The 23963-nt window shown below is 31.8% G+C and overlaps 9 protein-coding genes across 18 annotated transcripts; 3 read left to right on the top strand and 6 right to left on the bottom strand.

Moving 5' to 3' along the window:
- Positions 1–1719: 1719 nt before the first annotated feature.
- Positions 1720–11844, top strand: LOC139098583 (jouberin-like). 8 transcript variants are annotated; one of them, XM_070650812.1, is made up of 4 exons: positions 1720–2429; positions 5180–6045; positions 6267–6414; positions 6642–11844. In XM_070650812.1, exons 2-4 carry the CDS (start codon positions 5193–5195, stop codon positions 8482–8484), a joined length of 2844 nt encoding a protein of 947 aa, XP_070506913.1. In that variant the 5' UTR covers positions 1720–2429; positions 5180–5192; the 3' UTR covers positions 8485–11844. The 8 variants fall into 8 exon arrangements, 7 of the variants coding, with proteins under 7 accessions (XP_070506913.1, XP_070506912.1, XP_070506911.1 ...); XM_070650811.1 differs by having other exon boundaries at positions 5086–6045; XM_070650810.1 differs by having other exon boundaries at positions 5034–6045.
- Positions 8504–10048, bottom strand: LOC139098586 (cathepsin L-like proteinase). 2 transcript variants are annotated; one of them, XM_070650815.1, is made up of 6 exons: positions 9873–10048; positions 9524–9807; positions 9245–9422; positions 8892–9189; positions 8769–8828; positions 8504–8713 (listed from the first exon to the last, which is right to left on the bottom strand). In XM_070650815.1, exons 1-6 carry the CDS (start codon positions 9993–9995, stop codon positions 8622–8624), a joined length of 1035 nt encoding a protein of 344 aa, XP_070506916.1. In that variant the 5' UTR covers positions 9996–10048; the 3' UTR covers positions 8504–8621. The 2 variants fall into 2 exon arrangements, with proteins under 2 accessions (XP_070506916.1, XP_070506917.1); XM_070650816.1 differs by having other exon boundaries at positions 9524–10048.
- Positions 11845–11863: 19 nt separating the features above from the next.
- LOC139098585 (uncharacterized) lies at positions 11864–13323 on the bottom strand. The gene is made up of 2 exons (XM_070650813.1): positions 13209–13323; positions 11864–13146 (listed from the first exon to the last, which is right to left on the bottom strand). Exon 2 carries the CDS (start codon positions 13131–13133, stop codon positions 12081–12083), a length of 1053 nt encoding a protein of 350 aa, XP_070506914.1. The 5' UTR covers positions 13134–13146; positions 13209–13323; the 3' UTR covers positions 11864–12080.
- Positions 13324–13690: 367 nt separating this feature from the next.
- On the bottom strand, positions 13691–14531 carry mRpL18 (mitochondrial ribosomal protein L18). The gene is made up of 2 exons (XM_070650805.1): positions 14231–14531; positions 13691–14170 (listed from the first exon to the last, which is right to left on the bottom strand). The coding sequence occupies exons 1-2, from the start codon at positions 14422–14424 to the stop codon at positions 13801–13803; spliced, it is 564 nt and encodes a 187-aa protein (XP_070506906.1). The 5' UTR covers positions 14425–14531; the 3' UTR covers positions 13691–13800.
- Positions 14532–14546: 15 nt separating this feature from the next.
- Positions 14547–16449, top strand: LOC139098581 (elongator complex protein 3). The gene is made up of 2 exons (XM_070650804.1): positions 14547–14899; positions 14968–16449. The coding sequence occupies exons 1-2, from the start codon at positions 14636–14638 to the stop codon at positions 16348–16350; spliced, it is 1647 nt and encodes a 548-aa protein (XP_070506905.1). The 5' UTR covers positions 14547–14635; the 3' UTR covers positions 16351–16449.
- Positions 16450–16459: 10 nt separating this feature from the next.
- On the bottom strand, positions 16460–18231 carry LOC139098580 (voltage-gated purine nucleotide uniporter SLC17A9-like). The gene is made up of 2 exons (XM_070650803.1): positions 17965–18231; positions 16460–17892 (listed from the first exon to the last, which is right to left on the bottom strand). The coding sequence occupies exons 1-2, from the start codon at positions 18033–18035 to the stop codon at positions 16650–16652; spliced, it is 1314 nt and encodes a 437-aa protein (XP_070506904.1). The 5' UTR covers positions 18036–18231; the 3' UTR covers positions 16460–16649.
- Positions 18232–18539: 308 nt separating this feature from the next.
- On the top strand, positions 18540–19798 carry LOC139098566 (electron transfer flavoprotein subunit beta-like). Its single transcript, XM_070650788.1, has 2 exons — positions 18540–18690; positions 18841–19798. Exons 1-2 carry the CDS (start codon positions 18640–18642, stop codon positions 19552–19554), a joined length of 765 nt encoding a protein of 254 aa, XP_070506889.1. The 5' UTR covers positions 18540–18639; the 3' UTR covers positions 19555–19798.
- Positions 19668–20983, bottom strand: LOC139098564 (uncharacterized). The gene is made up of 2 exons (XM_070650787.1): positions 20491–20983; positions 19668–20431 (listed from the first exon to the last, which is right to left on the bottom strand). The coding sequence occupies exons 1-2, from the start codon at positions 20947–20949 to the stop codon at positions 19787–19789; spliced, it is 1104 nt and encodes a 367-aa protein (XP_070506888.1). The 5' UTR covers positions 20950–20983; the 3' UTR covers positions 19668–19786.
- Positions 20984–21172: 189 nt separating this feature from the next.
- On the bottom strand, positions 21173–23117 carry LOC139098570 (lipopolysaccharide-induced tumor necrosis factor-alpha factor homolog). Of its 2 annotated transcripts, XR_011545210.1 has the most exons (4): positions 23024–23117; positions 22749–22949; positions 22178–22542; positions 21173–21384 (listed from the first exon to the last, which is right to left on the bottom strand). XR_011545210.1 is itself a non-coding variant. In XM_070650793.1 (3 exons), exons 1-3 carry the CDS (start codon positions 23025–23027, stop codon positions 22283–22285), a joined length of 465 nt encoding a protein of 154 aa, XP_070506894.1. In that variant the 5' UTR covers positions 23028–23117; the 3' UTR covers positions 21173–22282. The 2 variants fall into 2 exon arrangements, 1 of the variants encoding a protein (XP_070506894.1); XM_070650793.1 differs by having other exon boundaries at positions 21173–22542.
- Between the last annotated feature and the right edge of the window lie 846 nt (positions 23118–23963).

Below are 23963 nucleotides of genomic sequence, written 5' to 3'. Positions count from 1 at the left end.
TGTACAATATACTTACAATGTTTCCATATGGATTATGAGTATTTTACAATATTTACTATGCTTCCATATGAAATAAGAGTATTGTACAATACTTTTGGAATATCAGAGTCTTGAACTAATTTACACTTTTATTGAAATTTTATTAATTAAGAAGGTCAATAAAAAAGTAACAGGAGTTTTGTCGTAACAAGGAAATCAATTTCGTGAGTTTTTAATTATTTAAGAAGTTTCGTATTTCACCTGACACATTTTGCGTCATTCTGATATTAAGTAATCCATACAATGGTAACGTTCACATTTTAGATATCAATAAATCATAGAAGGATTTAAAAGGCTAATCATTGTTCTTTCAAAAAACTTCTTGCCACTTTTATAGTTCTCAACCACCGCCATTTCAGACACCATAATGTCATTGGACGAAAGTAAAGTTCTATCGCCTTTAAAGCAAATTTTCTTTTTTACTGATTTTATTTGAATATTTAATACTTTCTGTTTAACATCGAAGTTTATTGAACTTGTGATGCAGGAAACATTATTTCATCTTTAACCAGTTCTAACAAACATTTGACATTATCTGAAATAGCACAAATCGGATGATCAATAAAAAATTCGACTCTAGGCCTACTTGACTATGACTTGGTGCCATATTCGATTTTAATCCGGCATCATGCCAGAGTTACGCCGGCCTCAAAAATAATTAAATCGATTTAAGTAACGAAATAGCTTATTATTTTGTAAAAAGTAATTTGTAGTATCATGAAACCTAGCAAATGCCATGAAATTTTTAAAATAAACGATGCCAGGAAAGAGTGTTTTTCTTCCGATCAAATTTATAAGCGTTTTGGCATTGATTGTAATTTTAGTAAATGTAACAATTAGTTTTGATGATGCTTAATTTTAGATTTTACAAATTCATCAATTCAGGGTTTTTAAAAAACAGAGTCTGGTGTATTTTAATGAATGACTGAATAACAAATGACATAAATTATAAATACTCAACAGTCAAAGAGCATGTTCTTGATTGCTTTTTCACCTTAAAAATACTAGATGAACATGCTCGTTAGCATAACTCTCAATTTTGCTCTGCTCCTGAGAGCAAGCTCCTTGCTTACTAGTGTATTACAAGAGTTCTATCCTGTCGAAGATGACGGGTAAAATGCTATTTATCCCGTGAAGTGTTTCTATTGAGACTATATTGAAAGTTCAGAAAGCTTGACTTATAGAATCTTATGAGATAATTAATAATAAATTGTGCATTGTTATTCTCACAAAAAAGTTTGATAAAATGCTGGAATATCCAGATTAGATGCCAAAGGTGCATGATATTAAAATTTAAATAAAAATGTCCACGCTCATAGGAATAATTAAATAAAAGTTCTTATAAGAATTATTAAAGGTCATTATCAATCTGTGAAGCCATAGGGAGGGGGCATTGGGGGTACGGGCTCTCCGAGAATTGGCAAATTGTTATTATTGTAGCGTTTTTTAATTTGTAAACTTAATGTTAGCGTTTTTAAAAAAATTACTGGTTACGTCCCTGAATTAGTGGTAAATCTTGAATCTAAGATTCACTAAGAAGAATCGTAATTTTGTCAATGTATACTTTCTGGATACAAAAGAATATTGAATTGGAGATTATAAAGCAATTAGTGAATTAAACTTTAGGAAAAATAGTTTTTAATTAATAAACTAAAATTGTTGAAAAAAGATTTGCAATGAATGATTTGTTGGGCGATTAATATTAATTATTTTTAAAAATATTGAAAAACAAGATTTAAAGTTAAAGTTCAGTGATTTCTTTATATCTGCGCCGAAATAAATGTTGTTGGCACCCTCACGCCACACTTTAATATTATATGCCGCATTTGACTCTTTAATTGTAATCAATTAAATATATAAAAGCATTTTTTATTCATTAGCAGTTTTCGGACAGCGAATACAGGATACGATGTGTTTTTGACACATTTTTACTCCATCCAATCTATCAACTTCATCAAAAATACATTAAGTATAGTCAATTTATTATTTAATTAACTTTGATTTGCATGATTATATTGACCATCGATGTCCTTAATCATACATGCAAGCAACAAGCTAGTATAAGGATCTTTAATTAAAGAATGCACGCCATTCTTAAGAATTGACTTTTTATATTCTAACTTCATGTTTGTTGATGATGGAATCATTAGGTGGTAATATTAATAATATGACATTTTAGGAGGGACACAAAAAACTTTTCATCGTAAACACTTTTAGCTTTGTATTCGATCAGTGCTGGCCTTGTGATCATGGATTCGGGACTCTTGTCTTTGTCTAGCGCACTCAATAAACAATTATTAGCCACGAATCGTGATAGCGCAGCTCTGGATATTAAAAATTAATTAGCTAAAGTGCCTTCATAAGAACAATCTGGATAGATTTTGAAAATGGTAAGAACAATAACTTCTTTTTTTGCCAAATGTCAGATTCATGTCAAAAGTGTTTTTCGGGACGAATTAACCTTTTAAAGTTTAAAGGATATTGCAAAAAAAAAAGGTTTTTTATAAACTTTATTGACATATAAATTAAAGGCTTATCCAGTGCTAAAGGTCGTAAAACAAAACAAAGGAAGAATTCCCAATTGTTTATATCTGCTGATTACATTCTTGTATGTTGGTACATTCAAAAAGAAATAGGCACTCGAATCAAATTTTAGTATTGCGAAATTAGCAAAACAGGTGATTATGGAAAATCCAATTGAATAGCGAATTAAAGAATATTACAACAACCAATAATAATAATTCTTATTGTCCACATCGATGCTGAATCGTTGGATATCCCGCCGATGTTTCAAAATTCCCATCATGTCTTTCAAATATTCAGCAAAACAAAAAAGATTCTTTTTTTCGAAATTATGATAGCTTGAAACTTTTTTGGTACTGACAGCTGAAAAGAAGCCTCTAGTACAGTGGTGGACAAACTGTGTGCCGCGACACACTAGTTAAATAATTTTGGTTATGCTAGAACAGTACGCCGTGTGTGGTTTTATTCGAGGCTTATAACCAAAGTGTGCCGCGAAAAATAAGAGATTACCCATCACTGCTTTACTTGAAGTGTTATACCAATTGTTTGGATGTTCAATATATGACGTCAAATAAAATGGAAGAAATACAAAAATATTTTATTTAAGAGTTCATTCACTTATTCCGTAACACTTTAAGTCATTGTTGTTTATCGTAGTACACTGTTAAAACAACACTGCGTTAAAGGGAAGAGTATCTGTTCTGAGTTATTGTGACAATTTAATCACAAAGTCGTTTTTGGGGTTATATAATAAGTGAAGGTACCCAAGTGGACTTCAGAGAGCTTAATGATTTTTTAAAAACCATAAGCAAAAATGCGTAGAGGCATAAGATCTATTAAAATTTATTCTCGGATATGGCCATGAACATGCGTTACTACCAATTATAGCACAAAAATGAAGCAAATTTTTTGCAAAAATTCAAGGAAATTTCTAACACTGCGGTCAAACGCTTTAATTAGCTAATCAAACTTTAACTGTGATTATCATGAAAAAGAAATATTTTTGTGTACATAAAATCGGTTAAATTATAAAAGTAAATTTATATATCTTCGCAATTTTCAAAGAATATTTTTAGGTAGCTGGCATCATTAGACGATTTGCTTTAAAAGCATCGGTTTTCAAGGTAAAGTTCAAGATTGGTCGAAACATTAAAAAGATGTAGTTAGGACAATTAAATGGTGTAAAGCAAAAAAAAAACTTCAGTATTCATTGGCCATGCGTGTAATACCTCCATAATTAGAGGTCATGTATGTTGAACATTGTCGAAATTATATACATATTAATGAAATACATAATAGTACCTAATCTCTTTGTTTTTACTGTTGATAGGTTATGGATTTTTATTAATTAAAAAATGGAATACTAATGTGAACAGCTCTAATGCAATTTAACATAATATTGATTTCTTAACCCATCCGTTTATTATACTCAAAGTTAAATTCAGTTAAATTGCAATGGATTTTTCAATAATCTCGTTTTGCTCTACCAATTGTAGAAATCGTAATTGGAACGATGTTCATCTAGGTAGTTCAAATTAAAAATAACAGTGGGAGCAAAGAATTTGCAAACAAAAAATTTGTTACCATAATGACCTTCTAAATACAAGTATCAGGATAAATCAAAAGAATGGCTAATTAGCTTTAAGTAATGTTTCCGAGCGACACAAATAAAGAATGCTCCGCTAAATCTCTTTTATCAACACCAAATGGAAGATGCCATTTTCACAGCCTTATGGACACCATACCACTTGAGACAGCATTGCAATTGGTATTGGTAATAAGCATGCGGAAGCTTGCGAAATGACTAGTTATAGGCGACATCTGAGGGAAGCCATGGATCACAGTTGATCTGTACGGCCAGCAAAGTAAGTAAGTAAGAGATCAGCGTAGCATTAAAAGTGGCGGACCCTTCTTCATTTGTGTCGCTCGGGATTATATTGCTGCAATCATAAAATTTGATATTAAGGTTCGAGACAAACAAGTTGTTTTAATTATTATATTTTGTGTATTTCATTAATATGTCTCGAATCATGCAATTCTACGGATACAGGAATCAATCATAACTGAATGTCAATTGTATTAAATAAGTTCATAACTAAGGAAAGCATTAAGTGTCCGAATGGACAACTTGACATGTCTAGGTAATAACTTTACATACGGTTGACTAATGACATATTCTCTGGAACATTCTATTAAATTTTTAGTCGACCTTAGGTCTTGTTTATATCCTGACATTACGTCAAGCTATCCATTCAGGATGATTTTGTGCTTTGACTAGAGCTTTTCAATATGTACCCAAAACTATAATTTTATTAATTTAAACCCCAAATACCTAGTATGTTCGCGATCTTTCTTAATAAAAGAACAAATTAATTAATTTTTTTGTTGATTTTTTAACCAAGCACCTTTGAATTTTTTTGTACGTATGAACAGGCATGAACATATTGTTTTGTTATTAAGTTTGTTGTTAGGTATCCATGGCAACAACTTATTATTAAACAGTTTTGTTTTTCAAAAACATAGTAAGCCAATATTATTTTCAAGCAATTTAAAAATAATTAATAAATAAGATGTATTCACATGAGTCAATGGATAATCTTCTGGATAATTTGGAAAGTGAGTTGACAGAAATGGTCGAGTTGGATACACCAAAAGTCAAAAATCACCCAAAAGAAGATAACAAAAAATCTTCATCTGCTCATGAAATGAAAGCAAATCCAGAAATATCAAACAATAAACCAAGTTCTCCACCAGTTCCTGCTCGAAGAAATATATCACAATCTCCAATTTCACCACAAGCTCCAACTCCAGCCACCCGTCGAATCAATACACTTGACAAAATTGAGAAGAATAATGAGAATGAAATAATTCAATTGCAATCCATAAACTCTGAAAATGAATCATACTCATCTGAAAGCAAGAAGAATTCTAAAAGCAGTTCAAAACACAATACAGTGATCAGCATCAACGAGAAGAAGAAGAAGGAGCCAACAAGTAGCATCAGAGTATTTCATGAGGCTGAAAAGATGCCAGATGATATTAATGAAACTTTTTTCGTAATAAAGCATGGTAAATGGGCGGAAGAGACTTCAAATGATGCAAAAGAGACTGAAGTTGTCGCTACAAATGATGTGAAGCATGATGAAGAGTTAGAATCCATTAAAAACTTGTCTCAAAATGCAGATGAATCTCCTGCATTAAAGAAAAAGCCAAAAAGTCGTCATGAAAAGAAGAAAAATAATTTAAGCAAAAAGAGGGATTCAATAACAACGAGTATGACAACAAGCTTTACATCATCAAGCTCCGAAAGTGTGACTGACGAAATTATTCAGCCACAAAAGAAGTCAAAGAATCATAAATCTAAAAATATTAGTCAAATAAAGTCTAAAAAAGTAAGTGAAGATCAAACTCCAACATCAAATACAGAAGAAAGCAAAAAAGAGACGACCAAAATGGAAATAACATCATCTGACAAGGCTGTTGGTAAGTTCATTGTTTTGAATTGGCTATCGATATCAGTGGAGGGTAACCTGTGTGCCCACACATTAGTTTGGCGCCAAATTCTTTTCCGCCGCATATCGTTTGCAGTTTTGGCGTTTTGATCGTGACCTACCACAAAGTTGTGCTGTGGCACCAAAAAGGTTGCCTACCACTGATTTAATGGAATTTTTATATTCAATTAATTTTTTTTTGTTTCTGCCTAGCAATATACATCAAAAGTACAAGTCCGATGAAATACCGACGCGAAATAAAAGGATTGAGGATTAAAATTTCATTCTATAATGTGGATAATGGCAAACAAATTGGAGATTTGATGTGGACAAAAAATGCTACTTATAATAACGATTTTAAGTAAGTTAATTTATGTTTTCATAAAGAATGGAGTCATTTACTTATTATGTTTACTGTGGGAAGAGACACCAATGGGAAGAGGGCATATACGTTTGCCTATAAAGCAAAGAATATCAACTTGATAACTTGTTACTTAATAAGTAAATGAACCCCATTCTACACGCGATTTTATAAGATATTCGGTTTTTAGCAGTTCTTATACTTAATAATTTATTAATTTTTTGCAGCAATTTCATTTGTCAGTGGAATGAAAAGGTCAAAGCGAATTTTGATTTAAAAAGACTTCGCGAGATATACAACAATGTTCTAATATTTTTTGAAGTCATTAACAATGAGAATATTCCAGTGTGTTGGGCGTTTATGAAGCTATTTACGCAAACTAATGCAAATATTGATAAAAAGTTAAAACTTCAATTTTTTGAATATCAAGTCACAAGACATTCATGCTTTCCGATCAAATTTAGAAAAGAAAAGATATTGAGTAACGATATATCAATTTATGAGCAGTGGCAAATGCCAAGGAAAAAGTTGTCATCTGTGCTGAATGTTTATCTTAAAGATATAAATTTAAATTCTAATGAAAATGACGATGGAAGTAAGGAAGACGTCAAAGTCAATCGAATTCAGGTTTTATGTGCTAATGAGCAACAGTATTGGAGGAAAATTCCAGGACAAACCTGTAAGGTGCCGAATCAAATATTCAAAAAAATACCGTTGCAAGATAAAGGATCTTTAAACATCCAATTCAGTCATGATGGAAATTACCTTGCATTTTCGGAAGTATCAATTAATGGACATATTCTTCACATTTACAAATTTCCGGAAATGACTGAAATTTTCATGATGCTTGAACATTCGGACATAATTCATGATATGGACTGGAAAAAACAAAGATCAAATAATCAGCAATATCTTGTAACTGCATCAGCTGATTTTACAGCAATTGTTTGGAAATTATTAGAAGATTCTTATACATATTCAATACTTCCGCATCCAGCATTTGTATATGCATCAAAATTTTTAAAATCTGATGATCCAGATATGATTTCTGTTGTGACAGCTTGTCGTGATAATATTATAAGAATTTGGAGGAATCGACAAGGAATGGAGACCTTTGAGCTATGTCAAGAAGTAAAACATCCAAAAACTAGTCCATATACATTTATCACGTCAGTTAAAACCAGAAGTGCTGATGCCTTTTATTCATCAAGTTCAATGGGTGACATAATTGAATGGACCCTAAATGAAGCCCATGAATATCATCTTAATCGACATTTCATTTTTGATGAAATTCGTGGACAAATAATTCAAAGTATAGAAATAAATCCACGCGGTAACAAAATTTATTTTCGTCTTCAAGATGCTAAAAATGCTGATTCATCAAATACAATATATGTACTTGGAATTGCAACAGGCTCATTGATCCAAAAATTTCATGAATTTAATGCAAAATTAGAGACTCAAGGACGAATTAAAATTTCCCCATGCGGAACTCAAATTTATTCTACAAATGGACCAAATATTCGACATTATAAAATGATTAATGGGAACATTGTTGCATCCGAAAATAACAAGAATATTTTAGCTGTAAACTGTTCTCTTGGGGACAGAGGATTTATTAGCACAATTGATTATCATCCAAAAGATTTTTTCTTAGCTTGCGCAATATACGGTGGAAATCCCGGTGGTGTTGTTATTTTTAACTTTGAATCTATTAGGAAAGAATTAAGCGAGAATATTAAATTAGGATCACAAGAAATGATATTGCAAAAGTCATTTGAATCGAAGCAAATCGGTGTTTATTCTGACATAATCAAAAGATTAGATGAAGTATTTTTGGCACCGTTAGCAAATCAACATGAGGCAAGTGAAGTCTTAAAAGTCCAAGAATCTAATCAACCTACTGGAGATAATACATTTACAATACAGACAAGCTCAAAACGATCAAAGACTTATACTGTATCCCAAGGACCAGCAACATTTACAATTCAAAAAGGAGGAACTTATGAGATCCAAAAGAACGATGGAACAGATGAGGATGAAACAACAATTTCGGAATCATTGAATTAAAACTTTTCTTCTTTAATAAATGGAAGCTCTATAGCTCCAATGACTGCAAACACGATTTATTAGACATGATATTTACATTATGAGCTTTTTATTGCTTTGGTAGAGTTTTTGACACATTTCAAATCTAAAATATCGATTTAAAAATACGGTTGCTGCGGAAGAGAATTAATATTACAAAGGTTGACTCCTTTTCTCATTCGGAAGTATCCACCTTCGCCCCAATCAGTCCCTAGAATCAGAATTTCATTAAAAATTTAAATATTTAAAGGAAATATGGATTATACCCCATGAATTTTTCAATATAAAATAGCTCAAATTTGTGATTGGATCGACTCCAAATCCAACTAGAAATTGAAATTAATATGCAAATAAATTAGGTACTTCAAAAGGACAATTCAGAAACAAACCTAAAAGAACAGCATGATTTGGAGAAATGTTTGTGCCACAACTAACTACATCATTATAGATTCCACTGCTATATTGAATTAGTGACTCATTTACAAATATTGCTACAGACATAGGTCCGTTTGTAGCAAGCATGCAAGCTATTGCGGATTCTGAATAACCAGATAAAGTACGATAGCTGGTGATTGCTGCTTCTTTTACAAGTGTAACATTTGGATAACAATTTCCAGGATCATATCCAAGATAGGGAACACTACTCGAGGTTGGAAGTCCTTGGTTAATATATGAAAGGTAATAGACCTAGAAAAAAAATCAATTTATTATTATAAAGTCGTGACTTTGAGCACATGCTTACATAATTAGGGAGTCCGCCATAACACGAGTCACTAGCTATTTTCCAAAAGTCATAAATACATTCCATTGCATATTGTTCAGACAATGAAATATTTTTCTTGTAATTTATCAATATTTGACTTTCTATGGCAGCAACTGCTGCAAATGCAAAGCAGCTTCCACAATTCCCTTGGTCTTTTCTATAAAGAATTTTAAAAGCTTAGATTGTCACATGTTCCTCGACCTATTTTCAAATATGAACACCACTTTCAAATGATACTTAAGGTAAAAAGGAACCTACACAGGAGTTACAGCACCTTTAGTTCGCCAATCAATTGAGCTAACTGAACACGTGATGTTAACAGAACTTGTAGTAATGGTACCCATTACCGGTTTTACAAAAGAAACTAATCCAAGAGTTATATCGATTACACTCTGGTATGGAAGATGTGAAAATTTGTTGATTCCTTTTGTAAAGGTATTTCCTTTTTCAGCATTGAATTTCCTAACTTCCCTAAAGTTAGTAAGGAATTGTTTCCTGAATTGAGCTCTTTCTGTATCATTACAAGTAATGTTATACTTTATCTAAAATTTATGAATAGCACTGATTAATTTACTTAATTACACTATTTTTTTAATGATTCATATACCAAAAAATCGTGAAAAACGGCGTCACAGTTTTTTCCATCACAAAGAATTGTTTTACCATTTACACTCCGGAACACTGAAATACTTAAAATTACAAAGAAAATAATACTTCTTATTGTGCACATTTCACTTTAAACTACCAAATAAACTCGGAAGCTTGATTGACATTATTTTTATACATTTTCTTTTCGAACTATCAATCACGAATCCGTAATAAATTGAGGAGTAGTAAATAAACGCAAGGGGATTGCATTTTTGTAAACAAAAGTCTTATTTTCGACGTTCAGAATATGTCAATTGTCATTTAATATTCAAATTGTATTTGCAACAGTAATTTGTTGTTTTCCCCTTTTATGGTTGTTGACCCCGTCATAAAAATATTTTAGTCTGTTATTAAATTTCAAACAATAAACATCATCCTTGCTTAAATCCGTAATAAAGTTCTTTAATAATACTTGAATGAGTATTATTGTTTAATCTCCTCAACAAAGGTTATAGGTCCAGAATCTCAAGAATATTCTTAACAAGGACAGCATTATTATTTTGAATATAAAATGACTATTGTTTTCAATCTCCCGCAGCAGACAAAGAACATGCTCAGAACATTTTCAATTATACTAGCAAAGTGAGCTTATTGCAATCAGCATGCTCTTCATATGCTAGAGCTTTTTTTAATTATAGTTAATCACATATTTAATTTAATACGGAAAATAGATAAATTAAACAGATGATCTGCTAACATTTAGATTTAGGTATTTGCATTATCAATTTTAGGAAAGAGCATTTATTTATTTTTATACAGAAGCACTCGTTTAATATAGGCAGCTATAAAAAGAAGAAAAAAAGTTGTAACGGGCGATTGCTATCATTATATTCTCTAATGATTCCCGCCGAACTTTTTTTGTTTGATTATCAACCATTTAAAGCTTTAAAATAAATAGAACAATCATTAAATTTCCAACTTTAGTCGATTTAGTTTGTTGGAAGGGAATTGAGGATAGATGAAAATGCTTTCAGTCGTTGCTATTTTTCTTGTAACTATTTCATTAGTTTCAATCTTAGACTGTGCACCAATTGATGGAAGATTGTGCATAAAAAACTACTTAAGAAATAAGGAACTGATTAGTGAGAAATATGGACCAGCTGAAGAGATTACTAGTTCCTGTTCAAATTTCATAAAATCTACAGAAATGCTAACGCTACTTGAGGTTAAAAAGACATTGGATGCGAAGGAAGAATTAAAAGGAAGCACTGAATGTATTGTGGATAGACTCAAGGAACTAAATTTTGTTGATTATACTTTTAAATCTCAAATATTAAGTGAAGAGAATGATAAAGTTTCGGATAGTGAAAGAATAGAGGAAATGACTAAAGCAATGCAGAAGTTAGTTGAGCTGTCAGGAGATGCAATAATCGATTGCCATTTTTCAGACCAATTTGGTGCTATTTTTGATTCAATAATGACTGAAGAATCTCAAGAAGATGAAGAATTAAGTGATGAAGATGATTATTGTGTACGCAAGCACATAATTGAGAATGAACTAATCGACGCCACCAAATATAAGCTTGATGTTAACCCGAAAAACCTTGATACATCATCAATTGACTGCGAAGAATTGTATAACAGTTTGGTCATTAAAATCAAAGATCAAATGGTAGCTGGAATGAAGGAAATGGACATTGACGACGATTCATCAACAAATATTTCAGATAAGTGTGTACTAAACATAGTCGACTCTTATGATTATGTGAACAAGTTAGAGTACTTTGATTACTTAAAAGAATTTAATTTAAGTCAACATGATGTCGACCTAGAGAAAGAAAAGTTTGTACATTTGATGAAAGACATGACTAAAATGGTGATGTTTAAATGCGTCATAGAATGATTTTGGCAAGGTAAAAAATTCAAATTATTGTGCTAAATTGATGATGATTACATTGAATAAAAAGCTTTTTATTTATTTTGCAACGCAATTTTGTTGACTTGAATAGTTAAAAATAAATTTAATACGGAGCTACCTAATAGCAAAATAATAGGAAGAATACATTAGTAGGTTTGATTGATTGATGGTTGTCTTTTTAATTTATTTCTGTATTTTCAAAATGCTTTAAATTTAAAAACACTTGTGGAAGTGCTTCTTATTCTTTTAAAAATAATTTAATTCTAATTAATAAATATCTTCAGATAATGCTCTAGACCTTCCTATGAATTAATTTCGTGATAGCTTATAAAGGTTAATATAGTCATCAGTTCCATCAAAATCTATAGGAGGTACGTTAAGCTTATTGAATAAATATTTTGCAATGACTCTATAATCTGCAAGTGCATCTATGAGATCATAATTAATTTGAGGTCTTTCAGGAATTACGGAATCAGTATAATCTTCATTCTCTTCTGATGAAACTGAATTGCTGTACGATTTGGATGTTGATGCATCTTGCATTTTATCGTCTTGGGAAGCTAACAAATTTTGTGGAATCAAATATTTGAATGGTTCTTTTTTAACCTCTACAGATTCAATTTTACTGGTTCTTTTAGTCTTTGGAGGTAGTACACGATTTTTTGGTATATTATTAGAATCTGCTTTGGATGTTAATTGTTCAATAGATTTTTGGGTTTTGATTTGATCTTCTGCTGCTTTCGCAAAAACTTCATTAAATGACATTTTTGTATTATCTGCTGCTTTTATAGATTGATTATTGGCTTTTTTGGTATCGGGATAGACTATAGCTTTTGGAAAACTTGCAGGTGTTGAACTTGATTGACCTGATTCATAGGAATGCACACTTAGCAACGAACTAGGAGTTAAAGATTTTGATTTACTTATCAAATTTTGATGTCCGGGTTTTAAGCTTTTCAATCTCAGACTTTTAGTTAAATTGCCTGTCTTTTCATCTAAATTATTTAATGTATCCCTTGTTTTGATCCTTAGCGAATCTGTGATATTCGTTCTCTCATTTGTCGGAAGACTTGATTCTAATCTATTTATAATGTAATAATTTTTATAATATTTCGCTCGCTTTACAATCTTCTTTGCTGTAATAAATTTAAGCTTTTGAATTGAACATGTTGGTACTGATTTTTCTTCTATGGTGTCCAATAAATCATCTTCATTTGGACTTGGTGAGTTGTTTGGTGATTCCTCTATGTTTTGACTTAATAGCTCATTCATGGCATCATCAAGTTCGGAGGAATTGAGACTGTCTACCTGCTCCGAGTTTGATGTGCTATCATTAAGATTTTCCTTTTCTTCAATTTCCATAACTTTAATCAGCCTATAATAAAATCAAATCAATTAATTAAAATAACTCAAGAATAACATTATTCTACTACTTACTGCTAATATTTTAAGGAAATAATACTGATTTTCTTATGATTTCTTCAAAACAATGTTTAGAACTGTTAAAAAAGTTTAATTAAAATTGATATTGAATTTATAGAGGGTAAACAACGCACAACCTGCTTAAATTTTGTTCGAATTAGGCAAATGTTCGGTTTAACCAAGTGTTGAAAATAGAGAGGTTTGCTGGTTTGTCTGAAAATTTCATCCAAATAGTCCTGAAAAATTATTAAAAATGAAGGCTATCTACAATATCCTGATGAAGAGAACATCAACATACGCTGTTGCCATCATGGGCTCAGTATTCTTCTTCGAACGAGGCTTCGATGTCATTGCTGATGCAGTTTTTGACAGTACCAACAAAGGGGTAAGCGTTTTGAATACAAAAATGATTATTCAATCATCAGAAATCTTCATGAAATTTTTAATTAATCTCTTTTTAGAAACTGTGGAAGGATATTAAAGCAAATTACGAGTCATAAATTGTTAATGTAGATCGCTAAGATTAATAAAATCTAAATTTATTCAATAAAACCAGATTTCACGGGATTCCGAAAAATGTACTATCAAGTGTCTATTTTCTATTATTTTAATGCTCTTCTACAATCTCTTTCCAGTCATTAGGTACAATTCGTTTGCCTTGATATCTGTTGATCGTTAAGTCTGACCATGTATCGATTTGAGGTGGTTCCGTCAGGACTAATCCATTTTCTCTAAGGATGCTCATGAATTTTTCAATTTTTGGACCTTCCAGTGGTTTTGTAGTCATTTCTGTAATTCCGCATTCCAGACAGCGGTTGGCGAATACTCTTGCGAGATTGATATAAGCTGAGGTATCGGATGTCTTAAACAATTGCTTCTTAATTGCCCATTCCTTAGTTGATGCCTCAAGTACTACACCGTTTTGATGGTGAATCAGTTCAGCAGTTACATATTTTGCGGAAGGAGTAACGACTAGTCTGGAAATTAATTGATTTTTATTGATTACTGGATGTTGACAATTCGATATAAATACTTACTTGTGCCAAAAGTATGCAGGCTTACTGAATGGAGTATCAAGGAAATAGCCTTTCGGTTTTTCTGCGATCCTTAAAAATTCAAGATTTCTCGGATTTCTATTGGTAATAAATTTTGCACCTTCTTCTGGCTTAACTGTGTTCTGAATCCTTTTGATTATTTGCTTATTGTGTGGAAAACGCCTTGGTAAAGTCATTATTTATGAATTAACAATAAGACTAATTAATATGACTTATAATTTGATTAATTTCTTAAATTCCCAAATTTTTATTTACAGTTCCTATTTTTGGTTAAACTGACTGAAGCGCCTCCTATGTCTCAAATTATCAAAAACAAAGTTTTGTTTACAACATCAAAATCACATTTTTCATTGAAATTTTAATTTTCTGCTTAAATAAATTAATAAAATGACAAAAAAGAAGCCTTTAGGCGTTGGACTAAGCCGTGAAGAACGGATGGTTATGGTGATCGGTGAAATCATTCAGGAATTGGTCAAATCGCATGATGAAGGAAAGGATGTAAATTTAAACCGACTGAAAACAAAGATATCCTCAAAATACGGATTAGAAACGACTCCTCGATTAGTGGATATTATTGCTGCTGTGCCTAATGAATATAAGAAATCATTGTTACCCAAATTAAAAGCAAAACCTATTAGAACTGCTTCTGGTGTAAGTACATATTCACTGGATCTCATTATTATTTGTCTAGGGCTAATTAATCACCGTACTTATTATAGATTGCTGTTGTTGCTGTAATGTGTAAGCCTCATAGATGTCCTCACATTAATTACACTGGAAATATTTGTGTTTATTGTCCTGGCGGTCCGGATAGTGATTTTGAGTATTCAACACAAAGCTATACTGGATATGAACCAACATCAATGCGTGCAATTCGAGCCCGATATAATCCATTTCTTCAAACACGTCATAGAGTTGAGCAGTTAAAGCAATTGGGACATTCTGTAGATAAAGTTGAATTTATTGTCATGGGTGGAACATTCATGAGCCTTTCTGAGGATTACCGTGACTATTTTATTAGAAACTTGCACGATGCACTTTCAGGACATACGTCAAAGAATGTAGCAGAAGCTGTAAAATATTCGGAAAAATCTCATACAAAATGTATTGGAATTACAATTGAAACTCGACCTGACTATTGTCTTAAACGTCACTTAACAGACATGCTGAATTATGGTTGCACAAGATTAGAAATAGGAGTACAATCAGTTTATGAAGATGTTGCAAGAGATACGAATCGTGGACATACAGTAAAGGCTGTTTCCGAATCATTTCATATGTCAAAAGATGCTGGATTTAAAGTCGTAACTCATATGATGCCTGATTTACCAAATATGGACTATGAACGTGACATTGAGCAGTTTATTGAATTCTTTGAGAATCCAGCATTTCGTGCTGATGGCTTAAAAATTTATCCGACTCTAGTTATTCGCGGAACTGGATTATATGAATTATGGAAAACTGGAAGATACAAGTCATATCCACCATCAACACTTGTTGACTTAGTTGCTAAAATTTTATCATTAGTAGCTCCATGGACACGCGTCTATCGAGTTCAAAGAGATATTCCAATGCCACTCGTTAGTTCTGGTGTCGATAATGGCAATTTGAGAGAATTAGCATTGAATAGAATGAAGGATCTTGGTACAGACTGCAGAGATGTAAGAACACGAGAAGTTGGAATTCAAGAAATTCATAATAAAGTTCGTCCATATGAAGTCGAACTAATTAGACGTGATTATTATGCTAACGGTGGATGGGAAACATTCCTATCATATGAAGATCCAGATCAGGACATTTTAGTAGGATTACTGCGTTTAAGAAAGTGCTCTGAGCAAACATTTAGACCAGAACTAATGGGTGACTGTTCAATCGTAAGAGAACTTCATGTTTATGGCTCTGTAGTTCCTGTAAATGCTAGAGATCCAACAAAGTTCCAACATCAAGGATTTGGAATGTTATTAATGGAAGAAGCTGAAAGAATTGCACGAGAAGAACATGGAAGTGTAAAAATAGCGGTAATTTCAGGTGTTGGAACTAGAAATTATTACCGAAAGCTAGGATATGAACTTGATGGACCTTACATGTCGAAAATGCTTTAATTCTAATTTTTGTATTAATTGTTTAAATGAATAAAATATGATTTTATGCTGAGTATGACTATACTTAGTCATGATAAAGTGGATATCCACAAAGTAAAAGGCTTGGATGTTTTCTTATAAAAATAATTTATACATTAATTGGAATTTATTTCCTTATCAACATTACAACAATAAAATCATTATCAATTCGTTAACATCCATTTTGGATGTATCGTCCCTAAAAATTAATTAATTAAAAGAATGGAAAGGAAAAGTTTTATGTAATCAATCACATGCTTTACAAAAATGCTTGTCAGTTTCTATGTTATCGCCTCAGCTGATCCAAAAGCTGAGAATATAAAGAGTCCAAATGTATTGATTAATATGATAATATTAAATACAGCGTTCCAATTTTGGGTCAGTTCCAACATATGTCCTGCAATGTAGACGCCTAAAAACCCAAATGTACTTCCAAACGTATTCATAAGTCCAAAAACACTACCCGAAAATTCAGGCGAGAGATCTTGTGGATTAACTGTCACGCCTGAGTTATGAAATCCTATAATACCCATACAGATGCACATTGATATTAGAGCCACTGTAAAATCTTTTGTATTCATAACAATAAACAGCGATAGATTTTGAACTATAAAGCATATTGCCTGAACAGTTTTCCTCACAGTCGTTAAGTGATATTTTTGAGCAATCATCCGTTCTGTGAAATTTTTAGCAATTATTGTAAAAATAAGAACGGCTATCCATGGAAGCATATTAACTAGATAGGCTTTTTTGTGTGGAAAGCTTTCATTGAAGAATGTTGGCAGCCATGACAATAGTGTGAAGAAACAATTCATTTCACAGGCTTGTGTCAGCAGACAAGCCCAAAGACGGCACGATGATAGCATTCTCAGCCATGGCACTTCCTCATTAGCTCCACAATTTTTAATACATAATTCCGATGATATGTTAATAATACGATGTCGTCCATATGACATTGTATAGTATCTTAATAATAATGCCCACGAAAGTGCTAAAAATCCAATGACTTGAAACACAAATGGCCATCCAAAATAATCGAGTAAAAATGTTCCAATGAATCCAGTCATGAGTGTTCCAAATGCACTCCCAGATGTCAATAATGAAAAGAAATTCGTACGTTCATTGACATTAAGATTTTGACTAGTTACACTTATCATGGATGCAAAATGAAATCCTTGAGAGAACCCATGTATGACACGTATTGCTACGATGAAGAACATAGAGAATGATTGGAAGTAAGATGATATTTCGATTATATTTGGCATCGCTATTGTTATTATACTCCAAAATATGCTGGCTATAAATATGACTCGTTCTCCTCCATACTTATCACTAAGATAACCGCCAGCAACCTGAGTTATCGTATATCCCCAAAAGAATGATGAGAGGATAGTTCCACTATTTGATTTTGACCAGTTTTTCTCGGCACTAATTTTAGGAATGACTAAAGGCATTGTTGTACGAGTGCTATACAGCATGCAGGTCCCAAAGAATAATGTCAGGAACCATCGCCGCTTTTCTGATCTGGATTAGTTAAGAATTTTTTAAAAATTTGATGAGTTGGATTTTCATATTTAAGATAAGCTTTGCATTTACCTATTCCAATGACTATCTCCTCCATCACTGTTGCGTATTAATGTGTACTTTAACTTATTTTCTAATAGCATTGCACTTTTCTGGATGATTTAAATTTCCTAATAATTTAATTGATACATTTCTTTTCACTTTTCATAAATAAATACACAAAAACATATGTGACTATTGTAAGGTTTATATATTTGATCACCTCCTACACTTGTATTCAGAGCTCATCATTTGCTGATAAGTGTTTCTTATACATTCATTTACGATCGCATTTGTATGGACAGAAACTTTCACTGTATTGATAATTTTACAGCTTAAACTTTTCGTTGATGTGGTTTATACTTCTCATTTTGTCTATTATGTTGTATTTACTGTGTTGCTGGCTATTTAAAATTTTAATTTCACTTTAAATATTGAAATTTCTGTTTAAAATCTGAAATTCAAAACAAACAGTCTGAGATGACAAATTTTTTCCCGAGAAGACTAAAAATTTCATCTTATTTTTTAAATGCGCTTCCTACATATTTGACAAATCAATTTTTAACTTGTATTGACGTGCGCTATATTTATGGGAAAAGTTAAAACATTTGTAGGGTTCCTTTGTGACATAAACTTTCGTAGCTCTTAATTAATCTCTCATTTTTTCATTTTTTGTTGTGCCTTCCGACGATTAAGAACTAATTAAACATGTCAAGAGTACTTGTTGGAGTTAAAAGAGTCATTGACTATGCTGTCAAGGTAGGAAATACTAGAAAATTTCAGTCATAAGATTGATTATGTCTGCTATTATCAGTCATGTAAATCGTCCTTGAACTTTGGAATCTCTTTGGATATTTGTAAGCATAAATTTATGATCAACATTGTTTTCTTTTCTTCATGCATCTTTAGATTCGTGTTAAGCCTGACAAAACTGGCGTTGTCACAGAAGGTGTAAAACATTCAATGAATCCATTTGATGAAATCGCCGTAGAAGAAGCAGTAAAAATGAAGGAAAAGAAATTAGCAACGGAAGTTATTGCATTGTCTGTTGGTCCAGCTCAATCACAGGAGACTTTAAGAACAGCTTTAGCAATGGGTGTCGACCGTGGAATTCACATAGAAATTTCTGGAAAGGATTATGATATGCTCCAACCCCTACACATTAGTAAAATGTTTGCAAAGATCGCTCAAGATGAAAAGTGTGACTTGATTATTCTCGGCAAGCAGGCAATTGATGATGACTCGAATCAAACAGCTCAAATGACAGCTGCCTGTTTAGACTGGCCACAAGCAGTTTTTGCATCAGCAATAGAAAAGGCTGATAATGGATTGAAGGTTGTTAGAGAAATTGATGGAGGCTTAGAAACAATCACAACTAAACTTCCAGCTGTAATTAGTGCTGATTTACGTTTGAATATCCCACGATATGCTACTTTACCGAATATTATGAAAGCCAAGAAGAAGCCAATTAAGAAATTAACTGTTGCTGATGTTGGTGTTGACATTAAACCAAGATATGAAGTTGTTTCCGTCGAAGATCCACCAGTTCGTCAAGCTGGTTCAATTATTCCTGACGTTGATACTTTAGTTTCCAAATTGAAGGATCTTGGACATGTTAAATAAGTTGTTTAGTACAAAAATTTTAATCGTATTTTTGATGTGCATTTCCTACATATTTTAGACTTGAGGATATTTTTGATGTACTTTTTGATTCTAACGAGCTAGTTAGATTAAAAATTGCATTAAACTTTATTCCATTAATCCACGATTTTATATTAGTTTGAGTTACAATCAGTTTTGACATTAATTCAAGGATGTTTTCATCACAAAAGTGTAAAAATTTAATAAAAGTTTTCTAAAATGCAAACATTTTGGGTATTTGTAAATTATTGACTATATCATCATATTCCAAATATTTTGAAGCAACAGGTAGTTCACTTGTTAAAATCAATCCTGCAAAATGAACTAAATCGTTCGTAATATTAAAGAGTTTTGGATTCTTGAATGCTGCATTTATAATGGTTGATAATTTTACATTTTTCTCTGAGAGCATATCGAGAAGCAAGGAAAACTGATGTGGATCTTGCTTAAAATAGGTCGATAAAATTTTCACACTAAAGTAAAGTGACTTTTCATTATCATCATTAAGTGATGAATTAATTAGATTTAATAACATCAATTTTATTACTTTAACTAAAGATTCCTTCTCCAAATAAAATCCAGTATGATACAGACACTGAAGTGCGATATGATCCGAAGGATGGGTGCTAATATAATCTAATAGATTTTCAATAACCCGATCCTTTTCATCCATGCCTAGTGATGACCATTTCCTTTCCACAATTAAATCTAGTAATTGTAATGCTTCATGTTGAATTTCTTTATCTCCAGAATCAGTTAGGTACAACGTATTTTGAAGCAATTCTTGAGACATCAATATATCAAGTGTTTTGTGATTATTTGAAGAAACTAAATTCTGAAGTGTCCAAATACAGACTCTCTGCAGACAAAAGAAGGTTGATTAAATTGAATATTACAACATTATCAGGCTTAACTTACAATGAAGGAAGTTTGTGTTACGTTCCTCAAATACATCATCAAATATGCACCAGCAAAAGTTGCTATTTTCGGGCAGCAGGCATCTGAAAGGCTTAAATTGCACAGTACTTGTGCTGTTAGAAATTGACGATCCGAATGTCCAATAAATTCCTTGACAATCACATTTATAGCACCTGTGATTTTCATAAATGCAGATATATTAGCTTCATTTTGATAAAATGCTGTTGCTAGTTTAATTAAATCCTCTTCTGTTGCATGTTTTCGTCTTTTAATGCGGCTACAAAGTCCAGTAACATCACTTTCGGTTAATATCTCCGATTCAATAAATCGATTTTGATCAAATGCAGTTGAACGATGGAGATGCTGACTTTTTGAATGTTCTTCTCTTAACTTTACTCTTAATTCATTGACTTTTCCGGATAAATTTTCTATTTCAGTATTTTCGGGATCGATTTCCATGTTTACTAACAAATTAGGGGTTAGTTTATAAATGACGTTAAAAAAACGATATTTTTTCAAATTCACCCTCCCCTTTGTAACGTAATTTATGAACTCTCTTTGAAAACAATACAAATGTTTGAATTTGAATTTAACGGAAATTTCAACAATTTATATCCAGTACAATTTGCATGCTCAGCATTTAGTTACTGGTACTTAAGGTAAGATTTAATAATATTCAATATGTAATTTCAATTTTATTTCCAGAAAAAATAATACAGAACTAAATGTAATGTACATCAATCAAACTTTACTGCGTGTAAAGAGGAACTGAATACATTTCTTAATTTTTTAAAAAAATATGCAGTAAATAAACGATAATATATGTATTTAATAAAATATATGTCCTTTAACATCGTTGTAGTTCCATTTTTCATCTTATACAACATACATAAGCTATAATTGTAATAATATTTGTCTTAGTATCACACAATAATCTTCATCATGTCAAAATCAGATGCACTACAAAAATTTCTTTCAAGGCTGATGCATCGACAGGAGTTATTGTAGAGCATTTGATTCCAATACATTATTCCTCACTTTTATGCAATTAAAAATGATTGATAGAATGCTATTCAAACATTTTTATTTGCTTAAAGCACACAGTTCATTCTTATCAATTAGTTGCTATAAATAGCACAAATGCATACATATCATGTCAGAAACTAGTTTAATTATTTATGGCTTATTATTATTATTTGTTAATTAGTATAGGATTCATCATGTAAATTTTAAATTGTTTGCCAAAAAATAATATAATTGAGTTCTGTTCTTAACAATAAGCATTTGAGTATGGATTCATGGTATCGAGACTATGTAAAGACAACAACATAGGGAATCCATACTTCTTTCATACAGAGACCTTCTACACAAGTAGTCAAGGTCATAATACTATCATTTGCGATGGACGGCTTGACAAAGTATGTTCCATTAGAATTACTATCGTTAAGAAGCACGCCCAGTAATTTGAATATTTTATAAATTGGATAAATTTAATAAATCTTTGGAATATGTCAAAGTTAATTTGTTCAAAAAAGCTACACAAAAATGCTGGATTACAAGCTCAAATATTTTATAATTAACAGACAAGTGTGCTTCAGCATAGTAAATTGATTAGAGCACACAAAAAGGTCAAATTCAACTGATATTATGGTTGAAAAATATTAATTAAATTGAATAGTAAATTCACCTCTAAGAAAATAGAATGTTGCAGTTGCTTTCGAAATGTTGATTATATGATTTAGCACTTTAGTGGATAACAAACATTTGATGCTTAAAATAATGTCACAATGACTTAAACACGTCCACGGCGATACTTTCCTAGAAATACGCCACATTTGCTGCATGAGTGATTGACATCTTTAATGGAATCAATGCAATAAGGAATACAGCAACAACACCAGAATCCGAAGAGGCACAAACCAAGTGCTATTGAATGGTTAATGACATTATTTTCGTGACTAACTTTTGTTACGATTTGGTTTCTGCATCCAGGACAAGTCATAGCAATCGGATTTTCACCAAATATTACTTGTTGGTTGATAACAACTACATCTAAAAATACAATTGTTGAAGATTGAAGATGAGTCATAAATAATTAATATAAACAGAAGTGCGTGCTATTAAATGATTCATATTTTAACTTTGGTGCAATCATATGTTTTGCTTGATTAATTTCAAGAAAATCAAGTGAATAAGAGGCCAATAAGCCTGTGTTTTTCAAGGATTAAGATCCAGTTAAATTAAATTTGTTGACTTACTTGTTCGTGGAGGAATTAATGGCTGTTGGGGAACAATCATAGGCTGTTGTGTGATCAAAGGCTGCTGTGGATAGATTGGTTGATTCCATTCTGTTTGCTGTGGTAAATTTGGGTATGGTGGATTCTGTGGAAATGAGTTTTGATCTATTGGCGGAGCTGTTGGATATATCTCACTGTACGCTGGAGGTTGAAATGATTTCTCTAAAGGATATAAGTAGTTGATGTGTTAAAAAACGATCTACTGATTGCTGAAATTGTTAAATTAATTTAATTACCCATTTTTCCAAAATAATAATGAAAACTTTTTTTGCGCTTTTGAGGAGCTTCCAAACATTTGTTTAAAATTCAAAATAATTTTGTCCGTTACAGAGTATTCATGTGCTAATGAACGGTATTTTCGTCATACAATAAAAGTAAATTTATTAGACAGTTCCTTGAATTTTATTAGACATTTTAAATTGATATTATCTGCCTGTATAACGTAATTTTCTTCATAAAATTCCATTCTGCAAATGTCTCTGCTTAAAAACGTTTATAGATTCCCAGAAAGTGAAAGCATTTTGGGCAAGTATGATGAACATCCTTCAATGAGTTAATGAGATATGGGATGCAACATCCACAAATCAACAAGAACAACAATAAGCCAGAGCAATGAACAACGATGTTACTTTCATAAGTGACACTTGTGTAGACTCGCTCGCCACAATTGGGACATCGTACAGTCAATGGAACGCTCCCCATCATCTGAATTTTCTGAATGGTATTCATTTCAGCTGTAAAGTAAAATAAAGTAAGGAAACAAAATTTCTCATGTATTACAACTTACGTTCTGCATTGGACTGACCAGGCTGCCCTATTGCATACATGCAAGTCGATGGCGTATAAACAGGTGGAACTGCTACATCATTCAATCTTGAAGATACAGAATTCAAAGGGTCCTTTGAACAAGATCCTTGTTGATTACTTGCAGTTCGGAAAATGTTGGGCGTTTGACAGTCACCTCTGTAAGACTTTTGCTGGTAGTCGTAGTAGTCTGAAATATTATAAAGGATATAAATAGGTATTGAGCCTGAAATTTATTAAATTTACTCATTTTAAATGTCTTGCAACTAGAAGAAGCCTTAGTAATGAAATTAAATTATGAATTTTCCTTTATTTTATTGACATATGTGCTGTAAAGTACACGACCATAGATACAATACCATAGATTAAAGT

This window comes from Chironomus tepperi, unplaced genomic scaffold (genome assembly GCF_022539635.2).
Source record: "Chironomus tepperi strain 1889 unplaced genomic scaffold, CSIRO-AGI_Ctep_v1 contig_448, whole genome shotgun sequence".
NCBI lineage: Eukaryota > Metazoa > Arthropoda > Insecta > Diptera > Chironomidae > Chironomus > Chironomus tepperi.
The sequence above is the reverse complement of the archived record's forward strand: the minus strand, read 5'-3'. Positions and strand labels throughout refer to the sequence as shown.

Coding starts and splice junctions, on each gene's coding strand:
- LOC139098566 (XM_070650788.1), top strand. CDS start 18,640: ATGTCAAGAGTACTTGTTGGAGTTAAAAGAGTCATTGACTATGCTGTC. Junction 18,691..18,840: donor TCATTGACTATGCTGTCAAG/GTAGGAAATACT, acceptor ATGCATCTTTAG/ATTCGTGTTAAGCCTGACAA.
- LOC139098580 (XM_070650803.1), bottom strand. CDS start 18,035: ATGCTATTAGAAAATAAGTTAAAGTACACATTAATACGCAACAGTGAT. Junction 17,893..17,964: donor GGAGATAGTCATTGGAATAG/GTAAATGCAAAG, acceptor TAACTAATCCAG/ATCAGAAAAGCGGCGATGGT.
- LOC139098586 (XM_070650815.1), bottom strand. CDS start 9,995: ATGTGCACAATAAGAAGTATTATTTTCTTTGTAATTTTAAGTATTTCA. Junction 9,190..9,244: donor ATGGCGGACTCCCTAATTAT/GTAAGCATGTGC, acceptor TTTTTTTTCTAG/GTCTATTACCTTTCATATAT. Junction 8,829..8,891: donor AAATCATGCTGTTCTTTTAG/GTTTGTTTCTGA, acceptor TTCAATTTCTAG/TTGGATTTGGAGTCGATCCA.
- LOC139098585 (XM_070650813.1), bottom strand. CDS start 13,133: ATGGAAATTGAAGAAAAGGAAAATCTTAATGATAGCACATCAAACTCG.
- LOC139098570 (XM_070650793.1), bottom strand. Junction 22,543..22,748: donor ATTAATTCCTCCACGAACAA/GTAAGTCAACAA, acceptor TTGTATTTTTAG/ATGTAGTTGTTATCAACCAA.
- LOC139098581 (XM_070650804.1), top strand. CDS start 14,636: ATGACAAAAAAGAAGCCTTTAGGCGTTGGACTAAGCCGTGAAGAACGG. Junction 14,900..14,967: donor CTATTAGAACTGCTTCTGGT/GTAAGTACATAT, acceptor TACTTATTATAG/ATTGCTGTTGTTGCTGTAAT.
- mRpL18 (XM_070650805.1), bottom strand. CDS start 14,424: ATGACTTTACCAAGGCGTTTTCCACACAATAAGCAAATAATCAAAAGG. Junction 14,171..14,230: donor CCTGCATACTTTTGGCACAA/GTAAGTATTTAT, acceptor ATTAATTTCCAG/ACTAGTCGTTACTCCTTCCG.
- LOC139098564 (XM_070650787.1), bottom strand. CDS start 20,949: ATGGAAATCGATCCCGAAAATACTGAAATAGAAAATTTATCCGGAAAA. Junction 20,432..20,490: donor TAACACAAACTTCCTTCATT/GTAAGTTAAGCC, acceptor TTTTGTCTGCAG/AGAGTCTGTATTTGGACACT.
- LOC139098583 (XM_070650811.1), top strand. CDS start 5,133: ATGTATTCACATGAGTCAATGGATAATCTTCTGGATAATTTGGAAAGT. Junction 6,046..6,266: donor ATCATCTGACAAGGCTGTTG/GTAAGTTCATTG, acceptor GTTTCTGCCTAG/CAATATACATCAAAAGTACA. Junction 6,415..6,641: donor ACTTATAATAACGATTTTAA/GTAAGTTAATTT, acceptor AATTTTTTGCAG/CAATTTCATTTGTCAGTGGA.